This window comes from Cyanistes caeruleus, chromosome Z (genome assembly GCF_971803275.1).
Source record: "Cyanistes caeruleus chromosome Z, bCyaCae1.hap1.1, whole genome shotgun sequence".
Lineage (NCBI taxonomy): Eukaryota > Metazoa > Chordata > Aves > Passeriformes > Paridae > Cyanistes > Cyanistes caeruleus.
The window spans coordinates 27,915,507-27,932,019 of NC_141732.1; the positions used below are offsets into that span (position 1 = coordinate 27,915,507).

Genomic DNA, 16,513 nt, shown 5'->3' on the forward strand with positions numbered 1-16,513 from the left:
AGAGGAACTCAACGCACCCAGCGCATCGTAAAAACTTGCTCAGCTTTTATCAAACCAATTAATAAATTGGCTATATTGCCTGATGTACTGGCAAGTCTAGCATTTTCATTTATAACAGGGTCAAGCTGGTTTCCTCTAGTGTCCAGAAACACACAGATACAAGTGGCAGAGCACAGATGGACTCAATTCTGGCATCTTCCTCCACAGCAGGGACAGCCGAGGAAGTGGCCCGCTCAGCAGCTCCCCATCTGCCAAAACCTGGCAGCAAAGCCGCAGCGCTTCTCATCTACGTGACCGGGCCAGGCAGCACATGGGGCTGGCACAAATGCTGCTCAGCTGTCCCTGTTTGGCTGGCAGAAACCCCTAAGAGTGGGCCAGGAGGGACAAGCTGGGTCCCCTGTGAGGCTCACCCTCAGCCCCCACAGCCCCTGCCTTCCCACAGATCAGCCTAGAAGCGCTTGGCAGGGACTGCTTTCATTGGGATCTCCAAACCCCACTGCGGGCCTCTGTCCCCAGCACTGCGATACTTCAGTTCCTTGGCTAGCAGGTAAACCTGAAAACAGCACCCGAGAGCAAAAGAGGGCCTCAGAAATGACGAGAAGTTGAGAGTTCTCCTCTGAGCAACGGCTGTGAGAATTGGGCTTGTTTAGCCTGGAGAAGGGCAATCTGCAAGGAGACCTTTCAATATTTGAAGGGGCTTCTAAAAAAGATGAGGACACATCTATTCACAGGGCCAATTGCAAGAGCCAAGGGGAAATGGTTTTAAACTAAGAGAGTTGATTCAGATTGGCTCTAAGGAAGAAAGTCTTTAGCAGGAGAGTGCTGAAACACTGGCACAGGTTGCCCAGAGAGCTGGCAGGTGCCCCAACGCTGGCAACATTCAAGGTCAGCTTGGCTGGGGCTCTGAGCAACTTGATCTACTTGAAGATATCCTTGCCAGTGGCAGGGGCCTTGGACTAGATGACCTTCAGCAGTCCCTTCTAACCTGAAGTAGTCTTGGATCCTACTTGGTTTTCATGTGAAAAGCAACCAGACTGGAGATTAAGATGAGGGGGGCCCATCTGATGCCCTGGAGCTCGGCCCAGGAGCAAACCCTGACAGGGAACACTCTTTGGCCTGCAGCCACTCTGCACTGTACCTCCAGAAGCTCCTTGGCAGAGCCTCTCTTGTCCACATCCATCTGCAGGCAACGTTCCAGAAATTCACACAAGCTGGGATGTAGGCTTAGCTTGTCCAGATCTGGAACTCCTTGTGTGCCTATCAGATACTTAGCCTGAGGAAGAAGGAAACAGACTCTACGTGATTCTTTCATATCCTTAAGTACCCACCTAGACCCCATATTTGAAGGCCCAGTCTGCAGTGGCAATTTCTTGCCTAGCAAATGGTGAGAGATGAGCCTTTTCTCCCAAAAGAAAAAGGCCCCAGGGCTGCCTCAGCTATTCCAACATCCAGCAGCTCTTGCCTTGACAGCTTACGTGGGCCCCAGGGACATTTTAGAAGTGGGCCTTCTTGGAAGCTGTCCAACCTGTGGGAATGGGATTGTGTCTAATGGAGACAGAGCAGAAGGCCACTGGCATGTGGGCTTATTTGCACCTTACCATAGCACTGGTTTTCCAAGTATACGGAGCCTCTCCTATGGCCATTTCTATTCCCACAATGCCAAGGGACCAGATGTCCACTTTGGGGCCGTATGGCTCTCTCCTGACAACCTCGGGCGCCATCCAGCGAGTGGTCCCGGCCATACACCTCGGTTTACTCTGCTCAGGGCTGAGCACAGCACAGAGGCCAAAATCAGCTGAGGAGACAAACAAACACTGCTTCAAGGAGGAAACCAAGGGAAAATGTTCCTCAGTCTAAGTCTCAGAATGCAATGCTGAATCAAGGTGGAAAAGGAGCTGTGCTCTTGTGCAGCCTCAGGGCTGCAGCCATGCATATGGGGAACTGTCCACTTAGCAAACCCAAACCATTCACACCGTGGCTTTCCTCATTCACCTGAAGCTTTAGACTGAACTTCTCAGCCCCTCTGGAGTGAGCACGTACAAGCCAACCTTGACACCTTGTTGCTCTCTACACCTCTTAGCACCTTGCAGCAGTGCCCTGAGCTTGCAGGAGTGCTGCGTGCACTCTCAGCAGCAGCTGGCAGCCACTCAAAAGCAGCCCCACACCACCTCCCCGCAGCGCTGCACCTGACCAAGAATACCCACCCAACTTGACAGAGCCATCCAGGCCCAGAAGTATATTGTCACTTTTGATGTCTCTGTGGATCACGTCGTTGGCATGAAGGAAGGCCAGGCCTTGCAGGCACTGGGAGAGAAAAAAGAAACGGGAAGCCAAAAGTTAGCCTGATCTGATTGCATCACATGCCAAAGGAAACTGCTCCTGAAGATTCACAGATCTCAAAGGAGCAGTGAGTGGTGGCAAGAGGAAGAGCTTGCTGCTTCAACTCTAGGAGAGCACGATCATTCCAAGGGAAGACATATTAGTTGCTGAGGGGGAAACATCAGTCCTTGCTCGAGACTGTCCCCTGCAAAGCCAGTGGGAATGAGTGCTGCTGCAGCTGATGTGCTTTCCCCATCCGGAGGACAAGCAACGGTTTGCCAAAAGAGGAGAAGTCCCTGCCTTGGGTACCAAGGGGATCACTGTCAGCTGGGAGACTGGAGGACAAGGGTTATAAGGCTGCCTTGACAGCAGACTCAGAAGGAGCTCTTTTGTCAGTTTTCAGCAGCAAGCACCATGGTGGGGGCCATGCCATCCTTTGGCACAGCCAGACCTGTGAGAGATGAGTCTCTCTTTGGCTTTGCCATAGGTTTAAAACTCAGACATCAGCCCCTTTGCACTTACAGGCAAAGAAGGCAATGCAGAAAGGTTCTGGGCAAAGGCTTGGAGGGGCAAAGCACAGAACAGAAAATAAAACTGCAAAAGAGACAGAGAGTTCAACAGCAGTAGGTAAGTGTAAAGAAGACTGCAGTACAGGCAGGGCCACAGGCAGGCAGTTCAGTCCAGATGCTCTTGCTTCTCTGAAGCGTAAAAGAGCAATGCAGAAAGAAAGCTCTGAACATGGAATCACTCACTTAGCAGCACCTTCCAAGGACAAGCCATGCCAAGCCATGGCAAGCACAAGCAGGATCCCTTACCTCCCGGCAGACCGTTGCTATGTGTCCTACAGCCATCGTTCCCATGTGGATCACCTTAGCTAAAGAGCCTCCGTCCATATACTCCAAGACCAGCAGGAGAATCTCATTCAGAAGGTAGCTGGAAGATGAAAACAACAGCGTGGAGATGAATGTGCACAGCTAAACTGCTGTATGGAAGGAAGGGTTACAGCTGAGTTTTGTTTCCAGGTCGCTGGTAAATGAAGATGGAATAAAATCAAGACCATCTCCACCTAGGCAATCCAGTGCTTGCAATCTGTGTCTGAATGAGGAAGGCACATCTGTGGAAAAGGAGACAGCTTAGGCGGCAAGCAGGGGAAAAAGACACATTTGTGATGGCCCAGATAAATCTGGAAGTGGACACATGCCAGCAGCTGCTTCATTATCTTCATATACCAATTGCACCATTAACTCCAGCAACAAGGGAACAGATTTCACAGCTTTTACCCAGGGCAGGCGAGTGTGCAGCACTGCAAAACACCCTTTGGAAAACGGTGCATAAAGGACAGTCACAAAGGGGAAAAACAATTTCAAACCTGGCAAACCATGTGTCTCCTAGTCTAGTCTTTTGGAATGCACGGCAATGGAAAATGGTGGGAACGGCGCAAGGGAAATCATTTCTGTCATGCTTTCTCAGCACTTCTCCTGCAACACTCGGGAAAAACCATGTCCTCATAAGGGCATGAAGTGAGTGAATGTGCAGGCTGCTGGCTTAGGAAGAGAGCCAGGTTTCTGAGAACAATCTTCAAGTTATTTATGCCGGGAATCATTCCTGGGGACAAAATGCAATCTCCTCCCATGCCTGGCCCAGGAGTGGCTTGATGTTAATGGAAAGATGCATTTTCTGCCAGCAAGTAAAGACCTTTTAAACCTTTGCCTTGTGAGTATGGCAAGGAGCATTCCCAGAAAAATCCCAGAAGTACTTACCTTTCAAAGTAGGTGACAATATTTGGGTTCTTGTATTCCCTCATGACCAGGATTTCTTTCAATACGTCCTCGCAGCCCTGGTGCTGGAGATCAAGTTCCTTTACAGCCACCTGCAATGACGTTGAAAGCCATTAGGTACAGACATTACAAGAGCCTCTTTCTCCTTGTGCTCATGGGCCACGATGCCTTGTCACCTCGGGAAAAAGGGACTCTAAAGCATCAACCACAAGGCGCTAACAACACTCTCTGCACCCACAGGCTTCTCAAATAGACTTGGTTTCTCACCACTATTATCATTTACACACGTTTTGTAAGCCAAAAGCAATTCTGCTTCTGTGAAAAGAAATTGAAATGGCTGGAAATATGCTAGCATTTCTAGGGACTGACCACTCACTGTTTCAGAACCGGCTGCCATTCTTGATTGTGCCCCAATGTAAATGCACAGCTACATTATGGAGAAAATGCTGTCCAAAAAAGAACTCTAAGACAACTCAAAGTAAAGTTGAGTTTTCTCAAAACTTCCCTAACTTTTATAGTTTGGATTTTGCATCTCTGAAGAACATTCTTGAACATGGTTTAGACTTGTAATTATTTAGTGGGTTTAAAAAGCAATACTTCTTTCTGTGGCAGACACCCCCCATGTTATAGGCATGGTTTAGGGCTTTTGGATTCCTTGTAGACCTCCCTCCGAGCACAGTTCCTGAGCACAGCACTGCAGGTGGATAAGGAACTATCAGGAAGATGGAGTTGTATGTGCTGGGAGCCAGAAATGAGAAGTCAGGACTCTGAACTTTTAACCCCAAAGAGCAGTGCGGCTCTCCAAGACACCACCATGCCTGTTCAGGACAAACAGCATCCCTGTAATGGAATGTCACTGACACAGAACCAACACAAGGTTGTATTATTTAAGGCTCATCATTGACTTCTCCTCATTGACCCGTGTGTGTGTGTGTGTGTGTCTGTGTGTGGGCCACGTTCCCTAGGACTGAAACGCAAAACCGTGTCCAGACAAAATCTCTCCTTCATTAGATCTTGTATTATATTTACAAACTAAACCACATGATGGAAGATAATGGGAGATCCCATCTGTGTCAGAACCTGGGCTTAAGAGGAATTGGGCCAGAACGATGGCTGTTGCCATCAATCACTCTATGCATATTTATCCAGTAAGTTTGGACTAGCGTGTCCTTCTCTGAAACACACCACCGCCATCCCTGCATCCATTCAGGATGCAAGACAAAGTCTGTCCAAAATGCATTCTGCAGGCTGCCTCTAGGTAGGCTGCTTCTGCAGGACAGCCTTTGCAGCAAGGACAGGTGGCCCAAAGCTCTGGCCACAGGTCACATTGCAAGGGAAAGCACTCCAGAGCAGCAGAATCTGCGAGGGCTGTTGGCACTTACCGCTTGTCCTGTGGCAACGTCAAAGGCCTTATAAACGGTTCCAAAACCCCTAGAAACAGAAGAGTGGCAAGAACAGAGAAGCTGTTCAGTGCTGAGAAGTGAAAGGCAGCCCAGGCAGGAGCTCTCTGCTGCCCGGAGTGTCTGTAAAACACCATGGTTTGTCTACTCTTGTGCCAGTAGCCCAGCAGCCCAGCAGCCCTCTGCATGCACCATGTTCAAGTGAAAAGCTCCATCCAACAGGAAGGAAAAAGGCTGCTACAAATCCCAAATGTACACACTAGATTATGGATGTGGGGGTTTTCTTCCCTTCTTCCTTTTTGTGCCTGTGTGTGTGCCTTTCCAGGCAATGGAACAGAGAGACCTGCTGGGCCTTCTCACCACTCTCTTTTCATTCTATCTGCCAAACTCAGGCAGCACCACGCAGCCTTCCTTATTGTCCTGAGCACTGAATATTGTTTTCAGCCAAAGACTGGAAAGAAATGCCACCGACAGCAGTTATCTGACAGCTATCAGGTGGGAAGCTGCTCTCTCAGTTTTCCTTCATCATTGTGGCCATATTACTTTGAATCATACAAAACCATGTCTCCTAGGAAAAGCAGCCAAGTGGTGCCACACGCTTGAGGGACAGCACGGCTTCCAGGTCCTCCTCCTTGAGGCAGGCAAGAAATTGCCAGCATCCAGTTACCTTGGAAGATGCCTTGTGATCAGTAGTGAGACAGGGACAATCTAAAGCCGGGCTGTGAAGATGCTTGCAGCTGGCCTGACTTCCCACTTGATATTGCACCAGCAAAATACCTGGCCCATGCACAAGTAAGCTTGGCTGCACTCACCCACTACCAATAAGTTCCCATCCAGTGTATTTCTTCTCTGGATCTCCCACGCTCACAACACTCCCTGAAAGAAACAAAACACAAGAACAAACTTCAAAGGAGAGATACCGACTTGCAGGAGATCTGAAACTCAGCTCCACTCTCTGGGACTCTGAGCAATTTATGGTCGGTTGGCAACAAGAACAACAGCAGCAGCAGCCCCAGCAAGGCAGGCAGCTCTGTAGCACACATGGCCTGCACAGAGTCTGATTCTCCACGCTCCTTTGAAGGGTTACCTTGAGAGGAAACTAAGCCCATGGAGAAAGCATCAGAGCAGACCAACATCAGAAAACAACAGGCACCAAGGCAAGTAGCTGTCATTTACAAATCAGAAGGAGAGCTGAAAAATCAGGAGCCTTCATTTCCTTGGGAATGCACACTCTCTTGTAAGATTCAGCAAAAGATTTCCTACTTCCAAAGACTAAATACACTCTGGGATCTGGGATGAATTTTTACCAACAGCTGCTTTTTGCCGAGCAGAAAGAATATTGCAACGTGAATTCCAGGAGCGTAGGGGACCTTGTCTACCTCTCAGTATTTTGCCTAAAGAATGCCTTGCCACTTGTCAAGAACAGCAGCTCATGCTATAACCAAGAACAATGGCTGGAAGGATTAGGATCCTCTTCATTGCTGAGCAGGCTAAGTTCTGAAGATGACTTTGCCCATTCCCCATGGGCAGTGAAGAAATACAAGTACTTGTCTTCAGCCTGGGGTGCAGCAGTCTCTAGCACTGGACTCAGCCTCTTCAGCACCACCCACGTGCCCCATCTTCCCAAATGGGCACAGTGGAGATGGGTAACAAGGACAGCGCCGCTCCTCAGGCGCTGCCGTGGCACAGACTGCTGCCCAAGTGAGACGCTGATTCTTTCACAAGTCCAGGCAAAGCTGTGCCAATGGGGAGGCAGCTAAATCCTCACAGCTCAGGAAGGCTCCAGCCTCTGCAGTCACACCAGCCATCAGTGGCAGGGCAGGTAGGACAAAAAGCTTGGCAAAGCCCACCAATGGCCACAGACAACCACTGTGAAGAAGCCAGAGTCAGACTGAGTCCCATTACAAGCTGGTGCCCCACTCGACACAGACCATGACTGCCACTGAGTCCAGACCCACACAGGACTGGATCAATGCCCCTTTTGTCCCAACAGTTGACGGCAGACTCTGAATAAACTGGGCTCTGTTCAGTACCCAACCTGTTATTCTCTGACAGCCCTGCCCTGGCAGATATTACATGCAAGAAGCAACTTGGCTGTACTGCAGAGTCACCAAGGCCATGGTGTGCTTTCCTAGAGCATGATCCGAGCAGGGATTGAGGCCAGGGCTTGGCTCTCCAGGAGTATTGACGGGCCGGGCATTAGCCGTGACAAAGTGGCCGGTACCAGGGGAACGTGCAGCAGAGGGGCTGCAGCCTTCCTCCTGAGAACTGCCTGCAGGGCACTTGGATCTCACTGTGCCACATAGATGCATTGTCTCTTTGATGCATCTTCCTAAGCATACAAGTAAAATATCAAAGAGGGATTGTAAAAAAAAAAGTCTCCTGTTTTTCTTCTTTTTGTGCACTTGGAAAACACCTCTTCCTCTCTGACTCCGAAGGATTCTTCTAAGAATATGGTATTTTAACTTCTGGGGCCTACTGAAAAGACCTCTTCCTCTCCTATTTCTGCTGATACCCTGATACCCTTTTCAAGGAGGTTGGGCTAACCAAAATATAGAATTCTTAACAAAACCAACTGCAGGAGGAAAAGTCCTAACAGTCATCAAAACAACACCAGTATGAAAGCAGCCACACAGCCAAGCAATTTCTCTGAAGTGTTTGGTCTCCAATGACTGGTGACAAGAAAGGAGTTGAGAGGCAATCTAGGACGCCAACAGTTAGGATCCATTTAGCCAGACTAGCACACACACATGTTCCCTGGGTCATTTGCTAGGTCGCAACCATCAGTTGCCACCCACTCCCAGCTGCCCTCTAAGGCAAAAGGAATGGCCCAAAGTGCTCCCTGGCTGCCTCTGAGTACCACAACGGCTTCTGTAGGGAATCCAGAATGTCTGTCCCACACCAGAATGAGGAGGAATATGCTGTAGTACAGCAGGCACACACACTATAATACACAGCTTGTTCGGACAAAGGATGTACAGGACGTACTCAGCAGCTTCAGGCAGTGCTTCTCTTTCCGCTGCTCTGACTCCTGCCTTGGGCGGGACGAACTGCTCCTGCTCAGGTTTTCAGGCTGCGGAGGGAAGGCTCCTTTGGAAGATGCTGCTGCAGCGCCCACGTCCATCTGGAACAAGAAATTGGTTGGTGTCACAAAGGTGGCTGGCAGAGATGCCCCAGAGAGCGCATATCAAAGGCAAGCCCTTAGGAACAACACTTGTGTTAGGCTGCAAGCTGAGCTCTCAACTCTTCCAACTCAAGTCCAACCCCACCAAGCAGGCACAGACTACAGCTTGTCAGTCAGCCCGAGTAGACACTGTGGAAGGGAAAGAACAAGTTTCAATTTCACCCTGTCCTGAGGACTGCATTCACCATGGACAGGGACAACTTGTTCAGAATCCATGTGGGTCACCATGTTGACCTGAAGAAAGTCCCAAAAAGAAAGCGAGCACCAGGAGGACAGCAGAAATACATTCTGAGCATTGCTGGCCCACAGCCAAAGCACCAGCCCTGCTGCCCAGGGCAGCAGCTGAGATTCAGCAGCCCAGGAAGTGTCCTTCTGAGCAGCTGCAATGGAGACCCCAGCACATGGCAGCCAGGGGCATGGCCTCCATCCTCCTGCTGCTCTGCAGGAGAAAGGTGAGAAGGGCAGAGACCACTTGTTGCATGACTGCACTGCCTACTGCTCTTTCACTCACCTGCTCTTGCTCTGCCAGCCTGTACTGCAGCATCTGCTGCATCCTTTTCATTTCCTCCTTGCGCCTCTCCTCCATTGCCTTCATCTTCCACTGAGCTTCCTGCACCACTGCCTGCAGCTCGTCCTGGATATTTGGTCAAGAAAATTCTTACTAGCACCTGCCATCAAGTGGCAGGTGGCATCCAACCACGCTCAGGTTTCTCCTTTCCCAGTCTCCAAAGACCTTCCATTCAGAAGCACTTCCTTCAGCTTCTCTACCCAGCTCCAGCCCTTCCATCCTAACTCTTCTTCCTGCTGCTCAGCGCTGGAGCCTGTCACGCTCTGTGCTCCCAGTGCCTGCAGTAGTCCTTGCCTCCCCTTTCCTGACATGCAAACTTCACGTCCTCATTACTGCCCTTCCCTCTGCTACCTGCCTAGTCAGGCTCACCTGCCAATCTTCCTGCTGTTCCTCCAGCTCCTGCCTCAGCAGCTCTACCTCCCGCTGCCTATGGTTAAGCTTTCTCTGCAGCTGGTGCACCCTTCGCAAGAGAGTAGCCTCCTGGTGCTGCAGCTGCACAGGAACAAAGAGAAGATGGCATTAAACTTCCCACACAACACTTGTGTGGCAAGCAAGGTTGATGTGCTCACACTTTCCCAAAAGCATTTTGCTCTTTTTCTCTTGTTGAACTAGGGACAGCTAAGGGATGCCATCCAGACAGTGTCCAGGAAAGCAGTGCCCACAAGGAGCCCAGAGGAGCCCAAAACAACACAGAAACTCTCTTTGCACACGCGTTGCCTCTTGGCTGGCTCTAGTTCTTATCTCTTCTTGTTCTGCTTGCAAGATGGCAACTTCCTGCTTCATCTCAAGCAACCTTTTCTCCTGCTCCCTCTGTACCTCAGCCACCAGGTTCTCCCTTTGCTCCAGCTGCTCCCAAGCCTCCAAACGCTGTTGTTCCAGCTGCCTTTCCTGATGAGAGGAAGAGACACTTCCAGATGAAGGCCCAGCCATTCTCCCCAGAGAAAACAAGGCAAGTTGCATCATACCCACAACCCTCCTACTAAGGAGTTCACAGTAGTGGCTTTGTGCCCGCCACAACTCCTGACCTAATGAGAAACTCAGTAGGAGGGTCAGCAAGTGGAAGGAACGGAGATGCCACCTTCCTTTGCCACTTTGACGGCTGCCTGTTTGATCAGGCCCCTCCCTCCTCAGGATTTTTGCCTCTTCTCAGAGGCTGTGTTCTCAATGTCCCCCTGCCCTTTGATCAAGGAAAAGCTGCAGGTGGACTGCAGGATGACGACAAGGCCAGCACCCCCATGCCTTAATCACAAGACAGGCCACCAGCTGAAATACCAGCAACATGGGGCCTGCTGAGAGTGCTTCAAGGCCAAAGGGAAGACCTCTGTCCTCTTCCACCGTGGAAGGACAGAAAGCAAGGAACCCAGTTGCTGGGACTACAGTTGGCAGCAAGGTCAGCAGACTGCTGCATGGCACGAGGGCATTGGAAACATCCTGCTCCTTCTCTGCTGCCATGCTTTGTGTGGGCAGCACCCAGCCTCCAGGAGACCTCGGCTTTTTCACACCCTGAAACCGTGGCTGCATTCAGTGTCCCAGCAGCTCCCTCTGGCCATTCTCAGCCCCTCAACTCTGAGCCCTTGAAGCCCTCTGCTGCCTGGCCCAGCAACATCTGGCCTATAGTAGAGCCTTGCCACTGTGTCACATACTCAGGCTGCTATTCTCCTATGCCAGCCCACCACGCTTGCCTGAAAAATTCAGGTGCATATTGTTTCCTACCTCTTCTTGCAGGAGCTTCCTCTTTTCCTCTTCCTGAGCAGATTGCCATTGTCTCAGACCCTGGCTGAACTGCTCTTCGGCACAGCGGAGCTGCTGAGCCATTTCTTCCAGTTGCTGCTGGCTGAGAGATCTTAGAGCTTGCAGCTCCCGACGAAGGCCCCTCACATCCTCTGCAAGCATGAACAACACTCAGAGACTCTGCTGACCTTAAGCCCTTTCTGTTTTAGCCAAGGAGGGACCTGTTCCCAGCTCCTTCACTCCTCGGAAGCCCTGCGCACAGAGCTGCCTTCACAGCAACTGCACTAGGCAGGGCCATCGCCAGACACAAAGCGCACGAGGCTCTCACCAAGTATCACCTCCTTGGCCTGCATGGCTGTGCGAACTTGGCCTTCCAGGTGGCTCCTGGTGATCTCCAGCTCCAATACCTGCTGCTGAGCCTCCAACAGGCTGCATTCCAAGCTCTCCTTCTCTGACCTACAAGTTGTGGGAAAGAAGAGAAATTGTTCCTGGCACACAAGGACACTTTTTCCAGGAAGATGTGCCTTGAGGCCCTGACACCTGAGGATGGAAAATGCCTGGCGTGGAAACTCAGATCCAAGACTATTTCTACCACTTCAAATAGCAAAGCAGGCCCCTCCAGGTGGTTGGCCAGCCTTTCCCCATGACTTAGCCCTGCTCAGAAAGGCCAGCTGAGTTTGATCTCAGCAGCCAAAGCTCAAATTGCCTTTGCCTCCCATATCCCACAAGGGTGGCTATGCCCACAAAGTCTCTGCCAGGGAGCAAAAGCCCAGCCTCTGCTCACAGCCCTGAGCTCATCTGCATTTCCAAGTCACTCTGCAGGGGGACAGAACACAGTGTTCTCCTGGCTGACTCATCAATGTTTAATGCCATTCATAGTGTACCTAGAGATACTTCATTTTCCAGAGACTCTCCAAGGTAAAGAGACTAAAGCTATGCACTGGAGCATAGGTGAAAACACCAGCTTCTAGCAGCATGAGAAAGAAACCAGAGCTAGGATTTGATCGGAACAAGAACTATCCTGGAGGAGGGAAAGGTATCCTGCCATTTAAATTACTGGAATTCTGTGAACAAGAACAATTGCAAGAATTGCTTTTAGCTAACTAAGCCAGCAGCGCTCACTAAGTTTTGGCACTCTTTAAAAAGGAAGAGGGACCAGCCAAATGGGCCTTGACAAGTTCCAGTGGGTGGGTGGACAAGTGAGCATGAATCAGTGCTCAGCATAAATCCCCAGAGACACTCAGGAAGTCATAAGACCATTCCCTTCTGCTGCTGCTGCTCAAAAGCAACTCTAGGTCCTGCACTATACTTCACAAGTGTTAGCTCAGAAATGTCTTCCATAATGTCCTGCCCAGGGTCTCCTCCCTGCCTTTACCTGGCCTCTCCCAGCTGCTCCGAAAGGCCTCGTAGCTCCCGCTCCGTGGCTGCCAGTCGGGCTTGCAGGGCAGCGTTCTCCTGTGCCAGCGCTGCCTTCTCGCTGCACACCTGGGACAGGATGTGCCCTTGGCGAGAGAACTCCTGGAGCAGCTTTTCCAGATGCCTGTGAGCTGGCCGCTGAGCGCAGGAAACCTGGAACTGCGGGGGGCACCATTTTTCAAGAAGAAAAACACCACAGTCTCGGGCTTAGCTTGCTGCCAGAAGCAACATTTGGGGCAGTCTTGCTAAGGGCAGCTCCCTCTCCCACAGGTGCTGCCTAGGAATAAGGTGAGCATACCTTTGGCACTGCCTGAGGAACCTCTTCTTTCCGCAGATCTCTCTGCAGCTGTGATTCCTCCTCTGGCTCTGCTGCCACTTCAAACGCCCTCTCCAGTGAGGAGGGGCGGTTTCTCCCAAATGCAGCCAACTCCTTCCATCTACAGCAGGGGCACACACAAACAAGCCTTTCATAGCAACACAGCCTCCTTGCAAAACCATGACTACATACGATGTCCCACATAGGGCATCCTCAGGGACTTGCAACAGCCCTCTAGATCCACCTCAAGAGAATGCTGGAATGGCCTGGCTAGAGCAGCATCGCTCTTTGTCATTCCTGCAGGTGAAAGAGTCACCACTGAGGAAGTCAACAAGCTTCCAGAAACCACAGAAACACTTCCAGAAAGCTCAGGATCTCTCAGCTGAAGAGCTTCCTGCCTGCTAGGCCTTACGCTCCTCTCTGATACACTGGCTACTGCACTTGCAAAAGTTCTTTGGCTAAGTCAGGCTTGCTAAGTCCAGATGAGGACAGCCACAATTACTCTTGCTTTCACTAGTGCAACAAGCAAAGAGCCCTGAGCTCATCTGCACTTCCAAGTCACTCTGCAGGGGGACAGAACACAGTGTTCTCCTGGCTGACTCATCAATGTTTAATGCCATTCATAGGGTACCTAGAGATACTTCATTTTCCAGAGACTCTCCAAGGTAAAGACACTAAAGCTATGCACTGGAGCATAGGTGAAAACACCAGCTTCTAGCAGCATGAGAAAGAAACCATAGCGGGGATTTGATCTGAACAAGAACTATCCTGGAGGAGGGAAAGGTATCCTGCCATTTAAATTACTGGAATTCTGTGAGCAAGAAGAATTGTGACATTTGTTGTTGGCTAACTAAGCCAGCAGCGCTCACTAAGTTTTGGCACTCTTTAAAAAGGAAGAGGGACCAGCCAAATGGGCCTTGACAAGATCCAGTGGGTGGGTGGACAAGTGAGCAAGAATCAGTGCTCAGCTAGAATCCCCAGAGACTCTCAGGAAGTTGCAACACCTTTCCTTTCTACTGCTGCTGCTCAAAAGCACCTCTAGGTCCTGCACCATACTTCACAAGAGTTAGCTCAGAAAAGTCTCAAGATTTTCACCACGACCCTCAGGCTCTGAGGGAGGAGGTAGGTATGAACTTCCAATCCAATTCCAATAATCAAAGGATCCCTGCATGGTTTAGGCTGGCAGGGATCCCTGGAAGCTTCTAGCCCAGACTTTAGCTCCAAGCACCTGGGATCAGCTACGGCGTCTGGAAAGGCTGCTCAAGGCTCCATCTAGCTGGGGCTTCCAAATTTCTAGAGGTGAAATGTGCACAAGCTCTCTGAGGGGCTTCTTCTGCTGCATGATTGCCTTTGGGGTTCAGTGCTTCTCCTTAGGCCCAGCCTGAAGCTCCCTTGCTCCTACTCTGCTCCAGTTTGCAATGCTTCTTGTCAAGCTTGGAGGAGCGAGTCCCAGGAGGCAGCTATGCTGCAGCTCAGTCGGCTGCAGCCAGACCTGCCCATGGGCTGCCTTCCCCCAACACTGCTGAGCCAGTCAAACGATGACAAAGTCAAATTGTTCTTTGACGCTGGCCCTCCTAAAGCCCAGCAATGCCCAGCCCTGATCACAGAAAGCGAGAAAGCCTAGCACACACCTGAACTCCAGGGCGCTTTGCACCTGATCCCTGCTCTGCTGCTGCTCCACCTTTCTTGCCTGGGCCGAGGAGTCCTGACTGGCAAGAATCTCTCCTGTTGGGGCCTGCAGGGAAGGAGCAAGGGAAAAGCACAAACAAGCAATAAGAGCAGGGATGTTGGCTCCTGAGAGATGGCAGCAGCAGCAAGCGGAGACACAGGTCACCTGGGGGCAAAAGCTGTTGTGTCTTGGTGCTGATGGGAGTAACAACATAAGTCTTGAGTTGCTGTGAAAGTGTCTGAATAGAAGCAGGGAACATTTCCCTGCTCAGTTCTGGTCAACTGGCTTCCCCTCAGGATTTCAGGTATTAGGGAGAAGCCAACAGGAACTGCCTTCCAGTCTTTCAGAGACAGACATTGTCTCTGCCATGCAGACACTGACATGGACTTTCATTTGGCCTGCCAGGCTGACATTAGGCTGCAACAGACCAAGCCCAAAGCTTGCTCCACTATTCTCTGACACCAGGAATGCCAAGGGTGCCCTTCCCACTCACCAAACCATGGACTTGACTCCTTCCACGTTTCAGGCGACCTGCCGGAGACAAAGGAAAATGAGCCAGGTGCTGTTGGAAAACTCTCTGATCCTTAGTAGTCAGTGCCTCCATTGTAGCTCACTGTCCACCATGCAACTAAAGCAGCTTTTTTGTTTCCTCCCTTTCCTAGACTGGTTTTTTAGTTTTTTTTTCCTGAACTGCATGCAGTATTTCCCTTTTTGCGCTTTCTGGAAACAATTCCTCAGAAAAGCTTCCCCCAAACGCCTCTCAGCGCTTGCACATCTCTTTGGACACAGCACAGGCCCAGCCCCAGGGTTCAGGAGCACACACAAAGTGCTCAGCTTTTGGCCCTTCAGAGCAAAGCCACTCACTATTGTAGCACACTGAGGGGGTCCAGTTAGACAGGCACATCCTTTGTATATATCCTTATGGCATCTTTATGACACTTTTGTTCCAATATGCAGCTCCAAGGGAACAACTTCTACTTACGTCTCAGACCACTAAATAGTTTGCGGCATGACACAGATGAAAAAACCCTGCCGACTGCTCTACGGACTTGCTCCATCTCTTCAGCAGGGCTGCTCGAGTCCGCAGGCCAAAACACAAAAACAGAGAAAACTCTCTGTTGCACAGACCGTGCAAGGAAGGGAAAAAAAAAAAAGGATACCCGCAGAAACCCGCGGACTGTAGAAGAATAGGGGGAAAATCCAAAAGAAATGTGCACAGGTGTGCAGACTACACCACACGTGTAACCTGTCTGCACACCCTACAACTACAGGGGAAAGAAAAGGATGCCTGCACGAGTCCACAGACTCATACAAGAGCAGGCAAAGAAAAAAAGACTCCCTTTTCAGGGCACAGACTGCTGCCTGAGAACACCACAATACAGCGTCCTCCTGCAACGAGCACGCCAAGAGCCGCTCTGGACGCTGAGGCCTTGCGTGCACCAGGGCAACTTCCCCTTGACAGCGCTGTGACGTGGCAGCCCGCCGCTGACATCACAATAGCAGCCGCTCTAGGTGGGTCTGTGAATTCATGCATTGTGGGAAACGGAGAAATGGAAAATTCCACAGATGCTGAAGGCTTCAATCTGCAGCCTTGGAAAGAGCTTGGGGTAATGTCATGATGAAGGTACACAGAAAGGAGTTACCTAAGGGAGTCTTTGGAGTTTCCTGCAAGGAAGAAGCCCTGGGACAGCAAGCAGCATTCCCAGGCTGCTCTCAGGGGGAAAATCCCAACAAGCTGAGGACTCTGGATGAATGGGTGAATATTGATTGTGAGCTACACCGGCCTGCAATGGCAAGGTTCTGGCCACAAAAGTAAGGGGTACTTAGTGTACTCGTGTGAGGAACTCAGCTTGGGAAGCAATCCTTCCCTCTGCTTTGGGTTTTGTCTTTTTCATTCTGGACAGCAGCTGTTTGTAACACCAGCCGAGCCTGCCTCCAGCCTGGCTGACTGGACCCTGTCAGCAAAGGAAGAGCAGGAAGCCTGCAGAGGAGGCAGTGGTGCTTGAGGAGGCTTTGTGCCCTGCCAGCTCAGCGCAGGCCTGGCAATCAAACGCCCTGAAGCCTGCCCTCCATGGCAAGATTCCCTTGCTCGCCGGGCTGCGCTTAAGCTGTGAGTTGCCCTGGCGCTGTGC

General features: G+C 50.8%; 1 protein-coding gene across 2 annotated transcripts in view; it reads right to left on the reverse strand.

The window, feature by feature from the left end:
* The window catches only part of LOC147648279 (uncharacterized), an 18,173-nt gene extending 1,881 nt beyond the window's left edge, over positions 1 to 16,292 (reverse strand). Inside the window, exons 1-18 of one of the 2 annotated variants that reach the window (XM_086867057.1) lie at positions 15,364 to 16,292; positions 14,875 to 14,912; positions 14,344 to 14,447; positions 12,695 to 12,833; positions 12,356 to 12,555; positions 11,309 to 11,436; positions 10,963 to 11,132; positions 10,066 to 10,137; positions 9,619 to 9,741; positions 9,193 to 9,315; positions 8,486 to 8,621; positions 6,310 to 6,373; positions 5,480 to 5,528; positions 4,080 to 4,189; positions 3,135 to 3,252; positions 2,205 to 2,304; positions 1,599 to 1,795; positions 1,139 to 1,273 (exon numbers count right to left, since the gene is read on the reverse strand). In XM_086867057.1, the coding sequence (XP_086723183.1) occupies positions 1,139 to 1,273; positions 1,599 to 1,795; positions 2,205 to 2,304; positions 3,135 to 3,252; positions 4,080 to 4,189; positions 5,480 to 5,528; positions 6,310 to 6,373; positions 8,486 to 8,621; positions 9,193 to 9,315; positions 9,619 to 9,741; positions 10,066 to 10,137; positions 10,963 to 11,132; positions 11,309 to 11,436; positions 12,356 to 12,555; positions 12,695 to 12,833; positions 14,344 to 14,447; positions 14,875 to 14,912; positions 15,364 to 15,439 (2,082 nt within the window). In that variant the 5' untranslated portion in view covers positions 15,440 to 16,292. The remainder of the gene's footprint in view (positions 1 to 1,138; positions 1,274 to 1,598; positions 1,796 to 2,204; positions 2,305 to 3,134; positions 3,253 to 4,079; positions 4,190 to 5,479; positions 5,529 to 6,309; positions 6,374 to 8,485; positions 8,622 to 9,192; positions 9,316 to 9,618; positions 9,742 to 10,065; positions 10,138 to 10,962; positions 11,133 to 11,308; positions 11,437 to 12,355; positions 12,556 to 12,694; positions 12,834 to 14,343; positions 14,448 to 14,874; positions 14,913 to 15,363) is intronic. The other variant, XM_086867058.1, reaches the window with a different exon arrangement.
* Positions 16,293 to 16,513: the final 221 nt, after the last annotated feature.